General features: G+C 34.6%; 1 protein-coding gene across 1 annotated transcript; it reads right to left on the bottom strand.

Moving 5' to 3' along the window:
* Positions 1-8,529: 8,529 nt before the first annotated feature.
* LOC117341506 lies at positions 8,530-15,434 on the bottom strand. The gene is made up of 9 exons (XM_033903379.1): positions 15,292-15,434; positions 13,204-13,317; positions 11,975-12,118; positions 11,480-11,616; positions 10,590-10,760; positions 10,035-10,136; positions 9,439-9,525; positions 9,171-9,243; positions 8,530-8,863 (listed from the first exon to the last, which is right to left on the bottom strand). Exons 4-9 carry the CDS (start codon positions 11,580-11,582, stop codon positions 8,599-8,601), a joined length of 801 nt encoding a protein of 266 aa, XP_033759270.1. The 5' UTR covers positions 11,583-11,616; positions 11,975-12,118; positions 13,204-13,317; positions 15,292-15,434; the 3' UTR covers positions 8,530-8,598.
* Between the last annotated feature and the right edge of the window lie 7,854 nt (positions 15,435-23,288).

Here is a 23,288-nt window from a genome sequence, read left to right as displayed (position 1 = left end):
CCGAGTGCAATGGGACGTAAGTAATGCGCCCTCCAAGTCCGTCAACTTTTCTCCACGGTGACATTCTGCTTTCTATTTCAATACATTAATTTGATACACGATCTAGTACTAAAACCGCCTTTTTAATTGCTTTCCTCTAACTCAACGTACATGCTCTCTCATGCTCCAATCTCCTCTTCAGTCTTGAATTTACCAAACCTCTCATTCTCTCTTCCTCTCTAAATGCTATCCCACTGCTCTGCCGTCTTTTTTTAATTCCTCTTGAATGTCCGTTCTAGTTCTGTCTCTATTATTTTTGACATTCTCTGTCTTCTCCCTTGATCGTCCAGGTCTTCCACTCCACTCCAACCACTCTTAAGTCTGTTCTCTCAAATCTTAATTGTATTATGTATACGTGTTGGAATAAGGGTATTATTTTGTGAACATCTTGTTGACATTTCAAGTAGTTCTCAACTGCATTGTAATCGAATACACTGGCTGGTATTACAGAAAAATGAAGTATTTACATTGATGGAGAAGTGTTTTATATTTGACAGGGAAGCGGCGAAGAAGTAGACCCAGCACATCTTTATAAACACGTATGGATGTAGTGATGAAGGAAAGGAGCTGGATTTTGCATGTTGATCAACACCAGACACTCGGCAGCCTTATTGATCAAGAGGAAGAAGATATTATTGATAGTTTAGAAGCTTCTGCGGCTTTGAACAGCGTAAGAATGGTACCTGCTGCCTTAGCTGTTAATAGGATGTTTAAAAAAATAAACCAAACCAAACTAAGTCTTTGGCACTATGCTCCAGTGAGGTAGCACTATAAATCGGCAAAAGTTCCGGCCTACCACAAGGAGACTTCACACAAACATACCGCAGCCTCCCAAAACACACATACGCACTCACAACACGCACGGGAGGCCGTCCTTAAATGACCTTAACTGTGGATAACACGTTAAACAAATTAAACTAAACCAAACCAAATTGACGTATTCTGTAAACACATAATACAATACCGTTCTCACAATATGAGTAAGTGTGTTAATGTGCAGGTTGTAACGTTGTCTTCAGGTGAAGCATTACAACAAAGAAATCTGCTAAAACATAAGGAAATAAGGGCCCTCCTTCAGTCTGCGTTTCTCATTTCTGGATGACACAGATTGTTAATGGTGGACAGGTTGGAAAAGAACACTGTTCCAAGAAATTATTTCACATTGCTTTTCCTCTATTGACGCTAGTATTTACAATTCACACCACGAGGATGCACAGCTGCTTTTGTGGGTAAAAGTGAAGACAGATGGAAACAGTGTTTAACTCTTTTTAACATGCAAGTTGCCAATATATCGAAAACATTTCATTCCACAGTAAAAGTATTACACATAACTGTTGTTCCGTTGTTTCTTCGACGTGAACATATTTCAAGAGAAAACGTTCTAAAGCACATCAGTGTTCTCCGAAGCATTTTTTTGGCAAGTGGACGGCTGTCATACTGTACATACGGTTCATACTGTGACGTAGCAAAAGTCTTTCAAGATTTTGTCATTTTTCTACATTTTGTTTATTGATAATTGTTTAAAAAATTCTGTGTACTTATATTAAATTGTTTCCTGATTCATCTCATAATATTTTCAACGATTGTTGTTGTGCATGATTAGAGAAATCATTACGTTTTGTTTACAGCATCCAATTTTTGGAATTCCATTTGACGTCATTTTGATAGCGTTATGTAGAAAAATAGCGTCGGACAGAAATGATCAATGTAGATAATCTTGTCAGAAATGCACAACGGAAAATATAATTAAATATTACGAGAAGAAACCTTGAATTCTGTACCAAATAACGAGACGTTCCCTATAACCCATCTATCAACAAAGTCGTGAAAATTCTTTAAATAAAATTGGAAATAGAGATATATAGCAAAATTTAAAAAACGTGAAAGACTTTTGGCACGTCACTGTATATCTATATTCCTAAGAGTTCTGATCAAAATTGGCCAGAAAAGCGGAAATGTTTGAAGATCATAACCATAGCCCTGCCTGATGGTTGCCTTCTTGATTTAGTAGGACTATTTCCTGGAAGCGATACTGATTGTTGATTGATGGTTTAAGTATGTTTTGCCATATTTGGAATCACTTGATTTGACAACAAAGATGCATTCTGATCTAAAACCTGGGCCGACTCAACATGACGACATTTAAACTAACATTGATTTATCCATAAATAAATCCAGATGGTAGTGGAGTTATATTATGGACGCTTCAAGCAATGGCTGCTATTCAAAACACAACTTGTCTCCAACTATTAATTGATGTCATCGAGGCACTCGTTAGAATAGCAACAGCAACCAGATCTTACCGGAAAGGCCAAGTCACTATATGTCAAACCAGATGCGACTGCAGGTAATTGTGACTTTCCAAAGTTACCAAAGTTACACGTCTAGCACCTTCGGACAATCTACTGTGGTACATACCAAATATCACTAGTATCTGGCTACATCTGTGGAAGCCTCAGTGAAGATGGTGACTATAAGATGTGAAGCATGACAGCTTCGACATCATTAATCCCTTAAGTGATTTTAATGATGTTTTACTACACAGGGAACCATGGTGATATAAGCCGACGTAGCCAGTATACAATTGGGGATACTACATGCATTTTGAAATCAGTAAGCATTTGCAGCCAAAGGTCAAAAGGTTTTTCAAACCTCAAGTAATGTAGATATCGCTTTCAAACGTCATTTCGCAGGTATTAGGTATTTTTGACTTGGACAATTAAAACTACGATGTAGACCAACACTGACATTGTGAATAAGATTTATGGACGAGGAAGCCTTTTAGGATTCCAGACTAGGTGGTTTAATGTGTAAACCAACACAAATTTTTGGAAATTTCACTTTACTTGGTTATTAGTGTAAGTGTCAGTCCCTGTGTACTAATGAAACCAGGTACACAAACACCTTATTTCAGTTCAATTTACAAAATTTCAATGCAAACCAGATTTTCCCTGATAACTTTATTTTGGCAATTTATTTCATTGTGTTTGGAGATATTTTTTGAGCATTTACTTACGAATGGACTGCAAAAAAGTTATAGTCATGACCTTCAGAAAATTTCGCTGAATGTAAAATGAGCATATTCTCACTCTTTTATCTCCTGTTCCTAATGTATTCAAAATTGTAACGTGTTACTTTGCATATAAGAAATCTGACATGTAAATATCAATATGCTTATAATTAGTTTTCGCAAAATAATAAGGAATTGATATTGTTGCCTTTTCCCCAAAACCGTACGTTTCCTCACGATTTTGCAAAAGAAGGGCGCTATATTCTTGTGTGTATACATGTTTGGACTTTAATGCCTATTTGCAAACGTAGGACTACGTAGGTTACCAATACCACATACAAACTATCGTATTTGCTTCTTTTGTCATTTTGAAACTCCTTGGTCAATATGTTGTTTAAGGTTCAATATTTCAATCCCTTGGGTGGAATTTGATTACTACGACTTGTCGACTTATTGTCTAGACTTAGGTAATAAATCTAGAAGTGATGATTATATATGATTATATGCGTACCTAGTTTTCTATTTTTGAAAGTATCAGGTAAGGATTGAGTTAGATGTAGACACAGATTTGTAAGTGCTTTCTACTGAGCTTAGCTTTTCTGTTTCATGACGCAGGACTGGAAATCTTAAATCTTTTGTATAAATCCTTAGAGTACATTTCTCCACAAATGAACACGTTTGGACCGTCTTAGACGCGTTCATGAAGATCTGACAAAATGCAAAGTTCATATATGTTTTCATGTAGGAGTGTTCTGTGCTTCATGTAGTATCCCATATTTGAATTGCATATCATTCAATTGAAGAAATGGCCATACTGCTTTTATCATTCGACGCAATTCATGACTCCACATCTAGATAGAGCAATGCATCATGAGCCATGTTATTATCAACTCCAGTTTAGATGCTCTTATCGATGAATTGCTTTAGCGATTCTGATCGCATGTGTACCTATTATAAATCTGCCGTTTACCCATCAAAAAGACACCCGATAATACGCCTGTACATGAAGATGTCCAATAAAAGACCAGGACATGTAGCTGGCTAATAAGTGACCTGTACATATAGCTGTCCAATAAGTGACCTGCACATGAAGTTGTCCAATAAGTGACCTGCACATGAAGCTGTTCAAAACGTGATTTGCACATGTAGCTGTCCAATAAGTGACATATACATGTAGCTAACCAAAACCCAAAAAGTGACTTGTATATGTTGTATCCAATAAGTGACTTGTACATCTATCGGTCCAATAAGTGACCTGTACATGTAGCTGTATAATAAGTGTAATGTACATGTAGCTGTCCAATAAGTGTCCTGTAAATATAACTGTTCAATAAGTGGTGTCCTTTACATGTAGATATCCAATAGGTGACCTGCAAATATTGCTGTCCAATAATTGTCCTGTTCATATAACTAAATGTCAAATAATTGATTAGTTCATCTACTTGTCTAATAAATGCCCTGTACATGTAGTTGGCTAATGAATGACCTATACAGTTGTCCAATACGTGACCAGTACTTGTAGTTGTCAAATAAGTGTTCTGTACATATAGCTGTCTAATAATTAAGCAGTATGTCTAGTTATCTTATATCTCCGCCAACACTTATAAACTCCCTCGTTGCAGTTTATATCCATTAGGATGGTAATAACAATACACAGTTGAAGACAGCACAAAATTATACGATAAAACATGCCTCATTAAATTCCTGACTTTTCTATGACTCCTAATCATATATTTTAATGTTTTTCATAATTATCAATACAACGATACACTTTTGTATCTTCCACGAAAGAGTTCCAGGGGAGATAACTCGTCCTTTTAAAAATCTTCAATTTAATAGGGCCAGTCTTATATCGTCCGTTATTTCAGTCTGCATTCTCAATGAAGCTAATGAACAGATACCATGCCTTATGCTATAGAATGATTACAATAACTAAAGGAAAAATTGACTGGCAAGTGTTACGGGAGAAAATAGCAATTATTTTATCACCTGACATTCAAATCTGAAATAGGTAGTTGATTGCACAATTTGTATTACAAGGGTCAAAATTCTTAACAGATGTAATAATTCTCATTGTCAAATGAAATGTCATTAAAAACCAAAAAATATCAATGCACTATCAGAAATTTGTAATGAATTAATTTCTTGAAATATTGTGATATCTCCCTGAGTCTGCATGGCTATCTTAAGACATCTTGATTTCTATAGAATCACTTTGATACCTTGTCACTTTGTCAAAATTGGTTGATGCTTGCTCATATTCACTCTTAATAGCACCAACCGCAGGTCCGTCAAACAATCAGTGTGTAGAATTAGTTCCGACACAAACTCGTTATCTATGTAAACCTGGCGTACTGGTATAATTTCACATTCATTGAGGGACTGTAACTTCTTGAATATCTTTTGTATATTTCTGGAGGTTTCACGATATAAATTGCTGACATTTTCCACGATATCTATCGGTAACTTAGTAACAATGCTTTTCAATATTCTTTGTAGTTATTTTCAATACAATTTTTCTGGCGAAATTAAAGTGCAATGTCCGATCGTCATTTACTCAAGACCTTAAATGTGTCATGTAGTATATTTCCTGACGATGCATTGTATAAAGTGTTAACTGATTTATCTGATGGTGGCTTTTTGCGAACATCTAAAAAAAGACAACATTGTATATAATATGGAGATTTATTGACTTATTTACAAGTAATACAATATGAGGGGTAACGGATGAATTGTCTCCCTTGATCTGACAATGTTAGTATATATAAACAGACAATACATGAGGTTTTATTGAGTATATTACTAAGTACTTTTTCTTTATTTCTCCTAGTAACCCCTATTTTATCCTAGTAACTCTAAATATATCTTAGTGACTTCCAATTTCCATTTAACTATTAATTTCTGCCATACCTTTGATCTTTCATTTAAACCTCCTAATATCCCCTAGTATCTCCTTATATTGAACTCTCTAGTTATTTAACTACCATCTCTAAACTAATAATTTATAGATGAATTAGCTTAAACTACTTTTGTAAGTAGACACCAACGTGTTTTTTTATACCTTCTCCTTTTGCTGCAGCACCTGCATTCCAAAGTTTATCTATCCTGCTATACTGCCTACTCTCGGTCTGCTGCTATAGGTGCTTACGTTATTAGAGTGCGATCAAATCCGCACTGAATGTCATACCTTCCAGCGCGCAATATATATGGAATACCAAACAATGAAATCACTAAAGACATCAAGCACGAGAGATCCCCGAGCCGCTATACAATCATGGATAAGATCCGAGAGAACCTAGTGACACTAAGCGAAAAACTTTAACGTGGTTCCGAAAAGATAAAAAAAAAGATGGATGACGGTAAAGACGAACCGTGTTTGCTGAGATAAACTGAAGCATGCAACAGCGGATACAACCTAATGGACGAGAGAATTAAATAGAAAATACATGTAAGGCATGATGTTATATCCTGATGCTGAGTAAAAATATGTTTCAGCGTAATATATGATATAACACAAACCTGTCGTCTGCTCATACTCGTACAATACCAAAAACGGGTCCTCATCACGAAAAATTGCAAATTGAGAAGGCTCAAAATATAACATACCGTCTTATTTGAATGATATTCATTTACAAAAAAAGAACGAACAGTTCAATCATTTCATTTTTTTAGTATGCTATACACATGACAATATGATGCATGGATGTACATATAGTTTTTTAAACATGACATATCACACCATATATATATATATATCTAAAATCAATTATATAAACTAACATGCATAACATAAGTGACATTGATTTGAAATCACAAACGGAAAGACGCAAGGGATCGCGATAAAGTAAGCATGGTCATAGTCGAAAAGAAAAGAGTTGTTCCGAAGAGAGAGTGGCGGAGCCTGAAGGCAGCAGGGAATTAAGTCACAAAGATGTCTGCGCTAATAATTTCGTTAGCATCCAACTATCTTAGAAATCCAAAGGGATACTCTTCCGAGACTTTGCGATACCCCTGACGATATATGCTACTTAACATGGTATACCTCTACGGGAACCCCAAAACCATGTCAATAATACGAATTATCGTTGTTTGAACAATATTCTATCCTGCAGGATCCCTCAGATGACACTATCACATATTATACAAGCAGGCCAGTCTGTCTGTCTGGCCTCATATCATCTATATTAATTTATTGTTATGATGATTACACTATATTAGGGTGTGTTTGAACGAGCTCCATTTACACTTATAAAAGCTTATATAACGCTCTTTTGAAGATGGTACAAATAAATTCATTATTGCAAATATGAATGAAAATATGTTAATTTGGATGGTTAATAATGCTATGATTTGGGATAACATTTATCAGTACATACATTTATACACATAATAAAGCGCCGAGTATGGCAAAGTAATTGCGTTAACAGCGTTTAATACTGTTAGAATAACATATATACTGATAAAAGCTATTAGAAGATATAACATAACAAAACGCGAAAATTTATAACAGTATAAATAACTATATTCATATACAACATCCTGTGTAAAGCTAGCGATGCTAGTTAGATTAATTCATCCAAGGTTTTATGTATGGTAAAACATGACAGAAACCTCTGGCCATATTGGTTAACGTGAATAAAAGACATATGTTCTTATCTTGAAAGTAAATTAAAAAAAAAAGTTACGGTGTCAAATTTGACAAAAAGTAATCCTAAAAATTGCCTGTCCTCTTTCCTTTGCGAAGAGTCTAATTGTTTATCATTTGTGAGCTTTACTATAAGATAATTTTCATTTGAATTTGCAATTTCTTGGGAGCAAGGAAAATTTGATGATGTATATATCGCTTAAAATAGCGATTTTAAAAAAGGGCCACCAAACTTTTAAATATCACTCGAAAATACGCAATCTGTGTTTGCTTCTTTAATACTGACGAACGGCCGGACGCAAGACTGCACGATGATTTTAAATAAAATGCAGAACCTGTGCCAATTCCATACAGTACGTTAATGTCGATATAATTTTTAGTAAAAATATATGTCACTATATGTGCATAATTTATAAAGCGAAACAAATATCCATGAAACATAAAAATAACAAGATATTCCAGAGGGATCTTGGCGATCACCATTGAATAATCTTGATAGGTTCCATGTCAGATTGATTTTCTCTCTATTTTTTCCCTGCCTCTTACTAATCTGTGTAAATTGAGAAACATCCCTCTAGTACTTTTCAAACAAGGGCAATATATTTATGAAATTTGAGATTAAGCGATAATGGCTGTCTGTCGGCCATGCTGTTTTCGGATTGGTCCCAAAACGCAATACGAGGGACCAAGGGGAACCTACATATGAAATTTGAGAAAGATCCCTTCTGGAGAAATAGCGATAACAAACTTCAATTGTCAAAATCCAAGATGGCTGTCTGTCGGTAATGTTGTTTTTTGATCGGTTCTAAATTGCAATATGCATAACTACGGACAAAGGGGAACCTACACATGAAATGTGAGAAAGATCCCTTCAGTACTTTCTGAGAAATTGCGATAACAAACTTCAATGGCCAAAATCCCTGGACAGCTCCCTCGCCCGAATTAAGATGCTGTATGGGTTCTCGCTGCTATTCCGATCCTCCAGCCACTCGTAACTAGATATGTCATCATAGTGACTGAGATCTTCTAGCTCCATGCTTTCATTAACTATTGCATCAGGAATCTCGAATCCATCCTCGTCCTCATTCGAGCGAGCTGGGACTTCCAGTGGTGATGTTTCTGTCTGTATTCGGATATCTTGTTCCATGCTGTTCATAGAACTTGTTAGCCTTAAAAATTCAAATTTATTAATGAGGACAATTACTTCGGAGTATATTGATTTTTTTCCCCATTAATTACGACAGGATAATTACCAATAACTAAGACAGACATTGACTGTTTTTCATTGATTACGACAGGATAATTTACAGTAATAAGGACAATTACCTCAGATAACACTAACTGTTTTTTCTTTAATTACGACAGGATAATTAACAATAATCCGGACATTTTCGCCTTAACAACACAGACTAGGTTTCATTTAAGTAGAATATATGATGAACAAGCCGATATGTATTTATTTTGACAAATGATTACCTTAATTTTCGAATGTAAATGGTCATCACAGCAATGGCTATTGCTGCTGGCAGTACTACCGCCGTTACTACACCTATATAAATATAAACGCAGGCTGCCAGAGTAATTCATCCTTGCTTTTTTCATATACACAATCAACGTAGTCTATATTATCAAACAAATGATTATGGTAACATTGCGTATCATGCTTACAAAGCACAGAAAATCTTCCATACAACTAAAAATTGTAAATGTGTATATATATTTTATACTATAATAAAAGACCTACCTATTAATATTTTTATGTCGATCGTTTCCTTGAGAATCTTGACCTGTCTATCCCAGTTGTTACACGGATCATCCGAAACACCAGATGCTGAATTGAAACAGTAACATTATATGTAATACGATAAGAATACAATTTGAAATGGAGATTAAAAAGAATTTCTTGAGATTAATAACATCACTGAATTGTAATTATGTTAATGTAATGTCAGTGGAGAAGTTGGTGCAGGAATGTGCACCATACTGCCATATTATTCTACTATCCCTACGACCTATTGTCTTCTCCGCTACAAATCGTGAAGATGTTGGATAAAAACCTGTGCACTCCCCATTATGCATTTGAACAACAGGATGTTATTTCATTACTATCCGGGTTATAAACTTTATTTCAATCTAAAATGATTTTGTTATTTATCCAACAGATAAATATGTCAGAAACATCCATGCATAAACGAAAACTGCATTGTTGTGATATACATATCTGTAACTAATGACAGAGCTTTGCAGACCACACATTAATCTGGCATGCAATATGAAGTTTGTGGGCAAAGTTCTGTAAGTGGCTGAATGCTTATATGCAAGTTGCGTTTTAGAACAAACCTGCCCTAATGCAGAAAAAAGGGTATTTATGGAGACAATTCACTCTGTTTTGCTGAATATCACCCTCTACAAGTTGTACTGTTACACATCTGAATCCTTCATCTGAAAAACATACCATCGATAAAATAACTGTAAATATATTTTTCTGGGTTAGAAGTTCCAGTCAGTCAGGTATTCAAAACTTCTCTATATTTTCAAATACCTAGAATACAACATGAAGTACCCGTGCCTGTCCTGTATATGTGTATTCGTTGTAAACAGGTAAGATGAAAAACAGCACATTTATGCATACATGTTTTTGCTAAAAGCTATCTTTAGTTACATTTAATAATACTCAAAGACGTATATATATATGCTTACAATAAAAAAATGAGTTTTGACATTGACACATTATACACTTAATCTAATCAGCCAAATGCAATGATACCAAAAATCCACTGTTAAATATTTCCTTTTCAATCAAATTACACAATTATACACGTGATATTTATTTACGGTCTTCCAGACGAGTAAACATGTAAACAGTGGATGTTACTTTTGTACACGTCAACTTACCAATGTGTGGGACACCTGTCACAAGAATGGGGAGCTTTGTATTAACACACGTCTTCAATGTCTTTGTTAATATTACCTCGTCTGCTAAGTAGGCATTATTTTGTTTACATGTCGCAGCGGCTTCAGCATATGCCATAGCTGTATCGAAAAACTTGGCAGCGAGCATGTTCTCTGTAATGAACATTATATATGAAATGCTTAGACTGGCTTCTTTTATTTTAAAGAAAAAATTACAGGTTGTTAATACAACTAAATACCGTTTTTTTCTGAGATTATATTAATTTCACTCTCGGATAATTGAGAGTATATGTGTAATAGACGTGTGTCTCCAAGAAACCGCTACCCTTGACTTAATGGTTGTCTGATTGAGCGAAAGGGCAACACCCCTAGCGTAAACCAAGAAGGCGACAATATCATTATGTACAATTAAAATTTGTCACATATGTCCCCTTACTAACCCAAGCTTGTGGAGATGTTTCTTTAACCTTGTGAAAGTATCGGCTGGACATTTTTTTGCTAATAGTTATCTAACTCAATGTGTACGCTATGAGATATTATGTAGTATTCAAAAGCTTGAGTCAAAGAATTTTATTTGACAGGCTAATTTGCATGCGAAGCGTTATTACAAAAGAGGCAAAATTTGCCATGTGTATTTCACGTGATTTTGTAGTCGTTGATTCGTCAATATTACAGCAATATTAAATTATCTGTATTAATATCAATACTGTTCACTAATAAAACCTGCTGTGAGCCAGAAAAGAATGATGCTTTAATGTATACTTTAGTTGTTGGATTTTTATAAAAATAATGATAACAAAAGAGTAATGATTGACAACCTTTAACAAGCGACAGAGTAGGGGCTAAAAATAGACAAAATAGATACTACATACCCTGCTGACACTGTTGTTGTGATTGACTCCAGTAATAACCATTTACACATAAACAGTAACATTTACTACCATGAAGTAAACAAGACAGACTTTTACCACACATGGTGTCTTCTTGGCATTCTTGGCCGTAGGTTTCCCTACAAATAGAGCATGTAAATTAAACTGATTAAAATGAACAAAACTTCTTAAATCATCAATGAATTGAAAAGCAGTCAAATGTGAGTTTTCTCTTTTGGGTTTAGTTCTATATGTTATTTTTGCTTTATTCGATTATTGTAAAATTTATGTTAATGGAAACCTTACTAACCAAAACTGGTACAAATTTAACTTCATATGGTAGATCAGGATGCGTTTAGCTCCGACCACAGTCTTTACTGGACTTTTTCATCAATTTATCCTATTACAGATTAATTATATGCCGCCACTCCGATATATAAACTATAAGACTTTGTCTAAGCTAAAGAGTCTCTTGAGGACCAGAAACAAAATACTCACTTGAGCTACAATTTCCGGTTGTTTGGTTCCAATATTCGTCCTCCGAGCACAGGCACCGTGGGGAACCGTTACGGTTAGAGCAGACGAAATGGGATACACAAGGAGATTGTATGTTGACGTCACATGTCTCGTTATATCCCGACTCTGCTGTCATAATTCATTATTATCATTCTAATTATTCTTATTTGGAAAGATAAAGTTTTAGATTATATGAGCCAGATCATCAAAACATTTGTAAGACATGTTTTAAGTGGAATATGAAAATAATGAAAGACAGTCTTTAAATGACACCATGATTGATATGGTTTGAATTGAATTAATTATTGTTCGAAATTCAAATGCAATTTTGCTTTTTATGTTGTCATTACTACGTGTCACAGGACGGCAGTAGCGGTGGTTTTTAGACTGATGAACGTGCACATAGACTACACACGTGTGCTTAAATATCCTCATCTTTATCTGCCTTGCTTGTTTACTTGCCTACACAAGCTTGTACTGATAGTCGATAGCGAAGATTCATTTTCGAATTTCGGATCAAAGTTTCATGTTCAAAAAACATGAATACGTTATTTTCGGACTTTGAGTGGTGTAAAGTAACTTTCACTGGTTGAAAAATAAATCAGGATTCCCGCTTACTTTTATTTTATACCATGAATTTATTTCAACTACGGAAAGCCTTGAAATAACCACGTACACATGATGACATATTTATAAGTAACGCCAACGAAAGATGGTCAAGAGATCGACATGAAAGGATCGGGGTCGAAAACCCTATCGTGAAGATTATTTCCGAGTACTTCAGTTTCCTTCCAGTGTATAACCTCCTTTAATCCCCCTGCGCTTTAATCGCATACAACAAGATTGGTAAGTACAACTTGAAATGCAGATTTTATGGAGATTGCTACCTGATTCTGATTCCCTAGATATTACCTCTGGGGCTCGCTATATCATATGTTGCATCAATCAATTATATGATTATGATTTTCTGCAAGTTCTTCCATCTAAATAAACTCTCAATAAATTATAGTTCATTCACATGCCAACAAAAAAGTAATAGAAATGAAAAGTAAAAGTGACCACTGAATAGTTGACTGATTGATTTATTGAATTCAATTCGGGTTTATAAATAAGTAATCATGACTCCTGATGGATGCAGTGCTATATCATCTTTTTAACTTGCATTTATTTTAATGTTTACAATATGGCGACCGTTTGATTGGAAAACCTACCTGTATAACGGCAGTAGAATCTATATTTCACGTTGCAATCTGCAAGGTAGCTTATTGGATTCTTGGTGTTCATTTCATACCTTAACCTTATACAAATGTTGTCGTTTCTTAAATCTATGAAAAAAATCAAAATATAACAAAATGTATTACTATAAACAACTTATTTTGATTATTTTGGTATCTTTAGATATGAATAAAGATGAATGTTATTCAATCTTTTGGAAGAGTTTTAGACAATGTAGTGTGTAGATTTGTTAAAACGACTGATTCAATATTAAAAAGACAAGCCCCAAACACTATGGTATATGTATAGAACGGAAGGAATGGCATAACTATTTGATAAATCTACACTCCTTTATTCGCAAATTCATTAGGACTCAGTATACTTACATAAAGTTAGCTAATTGTTGTCATAATCATAATGCCATATTTAAAATATCCCATTGTTCGTGTTCTAGAGGTAATCTAAATTGATTATGTTTTCATATAGATTAATTTCCTTTACATCTTTATTAATATGCACGATTTCGGATCCGTACGCATGATACCCATAGCAGTAATATTATCTCTAAATTATCGCCAATTCGGGCCCTTCTGGTGGCTATCATACATTATGTACATGTGGATAACTTGAGGTAAGGTGGTCATGATTTGACATGAAATTAAGGCCAGGTCAAAGGACAATTATAAGTCATGAGGGGGTAAAATGGAGGATTAGTTTCCCGATTGGCCCATTCTATGATAGGACTGAAAGATTTTTTAAAAATCTGTCTTCATAATTTTGATGCATTGATATATTGAAAATAAAACTAACAGAAACAAAAATGTTAAAAAGTAGATCACAGTGACCTAATGATATAAACGCCAATGGTGTGAAACATAATTATATTCTATTTTGTGCCTTAATACCTACAAAAGTACCTAGTTAGAAATAGTTTTGCAAAATATAAGGAAAAATGAAGAAATCTGTCATTGAGGAAATTCGGGTTGAGTAAGCTTGGGGAACTATATATGTTTGTATCTGGTATTGTTTGTTTACTATTATAATAAGAAGAATTTCAAACAAAATTACATGAAATAAATCATGGCTTGTTTTGCAGATCCTATTTATGTTGAGACATACTGGTAGTGTCCTTCATTCACTGTTACTCTCAGACTCGGACCAGTTTTCAATCATCCCATCATCCACATAGGTGAGATAACTTGATGAGAGAGTTGAATGTGCTAAATAAGGCAGATGATTATAATGTTCTAATGTGCATTAATATACAAAATGAAATATGAACTTGACATAATTGGAATTTTTAACACTGGATCACTGTGACCTACTGTTTGACTATGAGCTTTTTCACTTAGTTATTTTTTTCCGATTTTTTTTCTTATATCTACTTAAACTATAAATGTAAATGTTATTCCTTTTTGTCCTGTTGATCTAGGTACAAATATATTACTGTTAATGTATCAAGAAATGTGTTAAAGAAAGAAGATGTTCAGGAAATAGCAACGAATTATGATTATTACCAACGAAATGAATAAGTAAATAACTGTTTTTTTTTTTTTTGGTACATTGTTATCGTAATTATTTTTCATCATCTAAAATATAAAACAACAGTTAGATTATCAATATTGTTATACTCTGACTTTGCTATGTATTGGCATTTATCCAGTTTGATTATTTTGTCAAACGTCGTTTTGACCAATCTAACATGATTAAAGGAATATGTAAAACGACAATAGAACGAATATTTCAGAACTTGTCAATCAGATAAATAGTCAATGTTATTTGCTTGTGATATCTCGATATTACATATTTCGGTTTAAAATCATCGATCTGTCGCCTCCGAGGTTTTTAGAATAATAATCCACAGCGTGTTCCCTCCTGGACGGAGTTAATGATTTTCGTCGCTTTGTTACCTAATTTGTATTATTGTTTTTATTTGTTTTTGTAAATAGGTAAGCAAATGGCTTCAAACCCTCACAAAGCAAGTTCTGGAATGTTGTTGAACATTGAATATAGCATGAATTGATTAAACAGAATATAGAGAATTGAATATTGTTTCTTTGGTAGTGACCCCGTCGTTTATGTACCTTTTGCAAGCCACGGAATTCTTAAACCTGCCAACCAGCGGTTGGTGCCACTAGCCTGACACTCTTCCTGCTGTTGTAGCGGATAAGGTAAAGTACCTTTTCTGACACAGTAACGAATTCCATCTTTCCAGCTGGTAGCAAGGCTTGCTCCTCCTGTATGTTTAACAAAAGTCTGACTTTAACACTCGATCCAAATTAATACTCATCATCTTTATTGCATTGTTGAAGAAATAAATAAAAAAAGTATGATAAAAACAAAATCAAAACTACGAAAATAATAAAACAAAACCTTAGTTCTCACTTTGTTTTACCTTCTTCTCACCTGTATAAGTCTCACGTGTATATCTATGTTACACATCGTGTTTCACTTTCTTCTCACCTTATTATCTATCTTCACATATCAGTTTTACATAATTTCACCTTAATATCTATTTTACATACCATGTTTCATTTCTTTATAACCTTTTAACATGCTTCCTGATATTTGACGTGAGTACAACAACCAAAAACATGCCCTTTTCGCCTACTTTTATTAAATAGGTCAAATCTACTTCTCACAACCAAATATCACCTAACGTAGTACGTTTAATCTACTTTCATTGCATTCTTATGGTATACCTAATTTTACATAGCATGGTTAATTTATTCACTAAATTAAATACAAACCTTTACACATGTACTTACTTTTACATAGCATTCCCTACTTCATATCATACCTAGTTTTATCCGGTACAACTACCCTACCTTATAAAATATATATTACTAACTTTTCCTAGCATTATTTCCCTACCTCCTATCATGTCTTCTTTTACATCACATTTTAAGGTGTCTCCACCCCTTACGACATACCATCTTTTACAGAGCAGGTTTGAAATATCTCTTGAATCTCCCTGACATACCTATCTTTACCAATTATTTTAGTAGCAAAACTGATTACAACATTATCTCAATGTAGTGTTATTGGGACTTATTATGGATCGCGATACTAATACCTTACGGCATCATTAATATTGGATAATGCTGGGCATATTCAGACATACAACAGTTCTATATTTAATCACCATGTACTCGTATACAATAGTATGTATGTTTTTTCATCCTAATGACATGGGAATCATGGGATTCCATACATACAGGGGTAATCAGTCAACCCCATATGCTAAACGTCTATCCTCAAAATGCTTAAGAAAGGCGGAAACTAAGCATGAAAAAATGGCATTTTCCCGCTAGTACGTTTCAGAATCCTAGCTTTTCAACATGGTCAATCAAATAATCCGTAACGAATACAACATTGTCCTGTAATGGAAACCTTATCGTCATCAGTGCAGATTTTGGAATATCTTTTTTTATTCACGACAGATAACTGCGTGGTCTTTATTCATAATTGAGTTATACGTTATATCATTATATATATTATGATGAATATTACTAGTCTAGAGGGGAAACGCTCACACATATATATATGGATACTAAATATATGTATACTACATTCGTGAATATATACATTTGTATGTGTGTGATAATGTCTAAATGTCTTTTTAAAGTCATGCAATCATGTGAAATGAATGAACATCAGTCTCATATAATTGATTTCAGTGTTGGATACACAACGTATCTCTTTATTTATTCTCATAATCTCTTCACGATTTATATTATCGTTTAATACACAAAGAATTTCTTATTAAATAAACATCTACTGATTATTTATGGCAGTTAAATACACTGTTTAGTTCTTATCATTAGAAAGGAGCAAAGGGATCAGACTTACTTCTGTTATTCAACTGAAAATTGGCAATTGTTTGTCTATCAGATCAGCAATATGTGTTAGAGAATAGGGCTGTGGGTTTTTTCTGTTAAGTAATGCTTTTGAAAATGATAAATAAGTTTTAATTGGAAACCTTTTTTTACTTCGAATTATCGCTCACAAATTTAAGTCATCAATACAAGATTACTTCCGGTATCTATTCCTTAGATTTTTCCTCTCCATTGATGGCATTGAGTACAATCGTTATACTAGTACTACGCATTTAGCAGATGATATATCCTTATAAATATATGTAATGATAGACGAGGCCGAGCCAGCATTACAAGCTTTGACCGCATTAAAACGGCAATCAATTGTTCTGACTCCATGTCTGTCTTTCATAATTTACAATGACGAGATCTTAAAAAAGACACACCCGTACAAAATCTTCCGAATATCTCCTATCTCTTAAATAAGTTTATATTGGATTCCGAGCCTTGTTGGAAATAAAGACAACGAACTTATTGACCGGCAAGCAAAAAATGCTTTATATCTCCAAAAAGCAAATATCAAACTGCAATATCCAGACTTCAAAGCTGTTATTTGTACTGCCATTCAACATTAATAGCAGTAACGGTAGTCTTTCGAGACGAAGAACAAACTTTTTAAAGTACAATCGAAGTTTAAAACATTCATTCCAAGTAAAAAAGATCGTAGAGAGGATGTTGTCTTCTCTCGGCTCCGCACCGGGCGCAGATATCCTACCCATTCGTTCCTCGAACAAATCCACCAATGTGCAATGCATGTGACACTTCTCCCTGCAGGTAGGGAGTAAGAATTGTACCTGCTGCCCCCATTGCATGATCGTAAGAGGCGACTTAATTTGGGATCTTATCTTTTCTCTTTCTGAACAACTTTCTTCTTCCTAATGTCTCCGTTGACACTGCCTCACTTTTGGCATTTAGTTGAGCGTTCGCCGCTATGAAGAGGCAGACGAGACATACCAGAGTCTTTAAAAATGGTAGTTCCTATTCCTGCTTAGCGCTCAGCATATTAGGAATGGGACGACTGGTTCGCCCGTTGTCAGTATAATGTGACCGGGTGGGTTGTCCTGCTGGGTGTCCGGCCTATCACAAGGAGACTTAGAACGAACATACCGCGGCCTCCCAAAACACACATACGCACTCACCACACGCATGCATGTCGCACGCACGGGAGGCCGTCCTTAAATGACCTTAGCTGTTAATATGACGTTAAACAAAATAAACCAAACCAAACCAATGTGACACTTAATTTACAGTGGAACATTTTTAATACAATGTTCCGATTTCAAGCATCTTTGTGATAAATACTTCTGAGTACCGGAAATGAAAACTCTTTTTTTTTTTATTTCTATGGGTTCAAATGCACTATTTAGCTTTTTGAAAGATATCAATCTATTCTATAAACTTTGATGACCCTTTACCTTACTCTCTTTGACGTTTTATATATATATCACAAAGCGAATGTTACCTATTCGTTATATATTTTTTTTTTTACTTTTCTAACCCACTTTTTAAAAATAATGATCTAAATATACAACACAAATGCCTTTAAAACATGACCGTTTTTAGCTGAGTTTAAACGCAGATACCATAATAGTGTAATGTTTTGCCCCAAATGACCCTAGATGTCGATGGGCCGTGAAACCCTAACAAACAAACGATTCCACTTAGATTTATTTCTCTAAAATATGTGAACAAAAAGAATACGGGGACATTAAACTCAACCCAAATGTTTTCTTGCTTGCCAGGGATTATTTCAAGTTCGTTTTCCCATGAAACATTTAGAAATGTGATTAATTAGAATAAATTTCATAGTAAACTACCTCTGCGCACGTGTTTTTATGTTAAATCTCAGTAGACTGTCGGCGCACGTGGGTTAATGTTGCGTCCCATTCTGTTGTCTAATAGTGTATTCGTGTAAAATATACATTGTTGTTCATCGTTGCAACTTGTACATTCCGATAACCTCACACTGTTTACAGATCCCGCGTTGTGTCTGCACTGCCTGACATGAAGGATTAATTGTTTTTTTTTAGCGATTTTAAAAAACGGAACGTTGCACATAAGACTATGTCAGCGCATTCGCATGTGGGTTAATGTTGCATTTATAATTAAAACGTTGTTTTTTTGTTGTTCTTTTTTAAATCACTGTTTAATAATTTCTCGTCAGTTCTGTTTGTTTTCGTGACCGGATGTTATTGCTAGATGGCAAACTTCCTTTTCGGGATATTTCGTCGGTCCTCATGTTCGCGTGGTTACGTGACCGGCACGAAGGACTACATTAACACTTGGTCGGTAAATATGGCCAGAGCACCCGACTAACGTATTTTGCCGTACAAACAAACGTGATACACTTGTTCATCGTACCAGGAAACCGAGGAAAAGTGTTGTCCATTCTTCTATTTATTCACGTACATTTACATAACGGCGTTATAAACTGGTATCAATTGACGAAGTGGCGTATAATTGACATCTTTTAAAATAATATTCGTAAGAATGTACAGCACTTTTCATTGTTCTCGTACAATTACCTTCACGCTCTTATCTGTTTTATAAGTATCAATTTTGGGTAGCCGGGTAATTTAGGACGATTTATAGAGCAAGTGTTTATGTTCACACTTCAATATTGGAACTCTTCAGTGTTTTTAGTATCAAAATCGGCATATGTACATAACGAACAAACGTTGATAGACGAATGCAATGGATCGTAATCAATTCGATTCATTATTTACAGATGATTTCCAAAGACATAAGGTATAGTTAGAAGTTTTCGGTGGCACATACAAGTTTGTAGATTCGACACTGTGGTAAAACCACCGTCCTCGTCGTTGCCATGACAGCCGATCTAAGCCGCGATCACCCTTTTGTTAACATTTCAAGCAATTGTGTCAAGCATGATAATCTGTTTCGCATCTCTTTAAATACTTGCATTTACACCTGATTTGATCAAAGTTCTCATCTCTTTGTGCCTCTATACCCACTTTTATATAGTATATCTCATTCTGGATAGTGATATTTCGCACAAGTTGGAAAACTCTGGCTGATCAGTACCATTGGTCAGTTTTGACAAGTGAGGATAGTGATAATATCCTGGTCTATTATACAATAAGACCGCCGAAATTTATCGCATCGAGAATCCGGAACCATAGGCTCGCTGATCATAAATAGTATTTTTTTTATCAAATAAACAAGTGTGCACGTTATAAACTTGTACATTCTATAGGATTGGGATCGCAATTTCATTACTTCGTGAGGCTGATTCACATATCGTAACATTTTATTTTCAAAAGTATTTCATACCTTTTGGGTAGTGCATTTCAAAACCTGTTATCACATAATCATGACTTCGAATATATCTACCTAGGAATGATCAATTACTTCTCATATTCTATATCTGCCGGATCTGTTTCATGGCCATAATAACTTAATACCCATTAGCCTAGCATTCTTAAAAAATCTCCTTCCGCTTTTCATCTTGTATTCCTACCTTTAAGTAATGGTTAACCTAATATGTTCATTTCAATATAGCCTTACGTAACCCTAACGTATTGTTATATTACATTCCTAATTTTAACGAAAGTGTTTAACCATCGATCACCTCTTGACACTCACACTATCTCTTTCTTTATTACATTCCTTCCCTGGCGTAGTATATGTAACCTATAACTCAACTTCTATTATACCTACCCTAACGTAGTATGTGTAACCTATATCACACATTTTAACATACCTACCCTAACGTAGTATGTGTAACCTATATCACACATTTTAACATACCTACCCTAACGTAGTATGTGTAACCTATATCTTACCTTCTAAAATATCTACCCTACTGCAGGTTGCCATTTATCATACCTAATTGTTCCCTAACGGAGAATGTGTAAACTAATTCCCATCCTCTATCATACCTATTCTAACGCAGCATGTGTAATTTACACATGATCTTCTAGCATTCATTCCTTTACCAAGGATGTTTAACCTATCGATCACCTGCTGACATACACAGTCCTTACATACAGTATGTTAAACCTATGTCTTATTTTGTACATTTTACCTTTGCTTATGTTTGACCTATTTCTCCTCTTCTCAGATTACCTACCTAGACTTCTTAGCCTATTACCTTAATACTTCATTAATGTAATATTAATTGTATCTAGCATGTCAAAACATATTTCTTACACCACCTACCTTTATTACATGACATGTTTAATTGATCCAAACAATCCCTCCACTCGTATGCGCAGTTATCGCCGTCCTTTGTCGCAAGGCACCAGTGGTAACTAGTAGCATTGCTAATTTTCAGATGCACTGAAAAGAACATATAATATTTTATTTTCAAAATGAGTTCCTGTCAATATCACATGTGTTCCTTTGTTATGTTAACATATCTATATCGGTTTTATGTAAATTGATCATAAGGATTGTTATGATAGAGCAGCAAGATAAAGTTTATTTCGCACAGGTTCAGTAAACTGATAGCATTTACATTCCTATTTTAAAGTTGCCGCTACAATGTTCAATTTGATATCGGGCATGTTTATCGCAGCTGGTGTTTTTTTTTTTTTTTTTTTTTTAAATTAGGAAATTTTTTTGCCCAACTTTGTATCATCTTTACGCTGAGAGAGAACGAAATAACAAACATTTGACGCGAAACTGAAATTTAGAATTGCATGTATTTTACCCAGTTTTGCAGAACTTTGCGCTGAAAAATTACGAACATGGCTGCCTTGCCGAGTGGTAGAATCGACATGTTGAAATTTCTGTGGCCATTTGATTTGAATTACTATCAGATTCGTTCAGAAGTATGTCACTCCGTGGGGAGAGAAAGATTCATTTCATGTCCAAGCGAACATGTCAAGATAACTCTAATTTAAGAGTAAATAGCGAAAATAGTCTTTTCAACGACAGTACGAAGATCTGTTCATATCATTTAAAACCAGTCATAAAGTGTGTTTTCCATATGACTGCATTTGCTTATTTGGTACAGGAAACCATTTCAACGAATTCTTTTTTAATGATACATTTTAATGTTTTTAATCGGCATATCTGAGCACAAATACTTCATTCATCTACTTAAAAAAAGCCAAAAGAAAAGTCATCCTAAATCAATCTATGTAATATAGCGTATGACTCCTATGACAATGTTTTACAGCTGTATGACGTCTGCACATTGTCTGAACACTATTACATATCGCAGTAAATCAGGGTAAAAAGGCTATCATTCTTGAGGACATTGCGGTCAGTTTTCTCACCAAAGTGTCTGCCTCTAAAAGTCCTTCACTTAACTTTATCAGTTCCAAGGGAGTCAAAAACTATAATTACTAATATTTCAATTATTTCATAACCATTGAAAAAAAAATCAACTTATAATAATCAGTATCGCTCTTGCATCCCCGGAGAGAAGTACCAGAAAAACCCAACCCCGGTTGCCTTAATGAAGAACAAGTGCATATGTGTTAACAGACCGTTATTTAGTAGGGAAAACAGTGCAAGTTACGTCGTTTTAATCAGTTCTAAAACCGTCTCTAGCATGGCGGCATTTACAGGAACTTGTATTGAAGCAGGGGTCGGAAAAAGGCGATGCTATGTGGGCATGTGAACACCAAATATCAAACTACATTGTTCCCAGTTGTCCCATATTAATAATTAAAGCTATATTAAATTGTCATATAAACAAATGACCACACAAATCCATAAAAACTTGCTATCAAGTGTATTACAAAATTAGACAGTAAGTAGACCTGGTGCGATGGTTGTGAAACGTCGGTACTGTATATGGCAGCCTTACGTGACCAGTGCATCAACTATATTTAACAGGATGGGAAGCCTGTGTAGCCTATATCTGACCCTTCATTTTAATTATTTAGGCGCAAAAATATATAAAAAAAAAATATGATTAGCATATGAGTTCAAAATTAACTTGAACAGATATTACCCACAAAACGACATGGAAGGCAAATGGACTGGAAATATAATATATTACTTACCAATGTTTGTATTTCTTTAAGAAAAGATAGGTGATCATTGGCAAAATTTAAGAAGTAGCGTATTAAAGCAATTTAATAATGTCTGTTACATATTGACTTGACTTGGATCAGATCTTAATTCCATTTTGTGACGCTGATTTACTTTCAGACTTCTTGAAAAACCTTTCAAACAAGCAGATCCTTTGTCAGATGTCCTGCTGTTCTATATCAAATGTTTATCTG

This window comes from Pecten maximus, chromosome 2, assembly GCF_902652985.1.
Source record: "Pecten maximus chromosome 2, xPecMax1.1, whole genome shotgun sequence".
Taxonomy (NCBI): domain Eukaryota; kingdom Metazoa; phylum Mollusca; class Bivalvia; order Pectinida; family Pectinidae; genus Pecten; species Pecten maximus.
The sequence above is the reverse complement of the archived record's forward strand: the minus strand, read 5'-3'. Positions and strand labels throughout refer to the sequence as shown.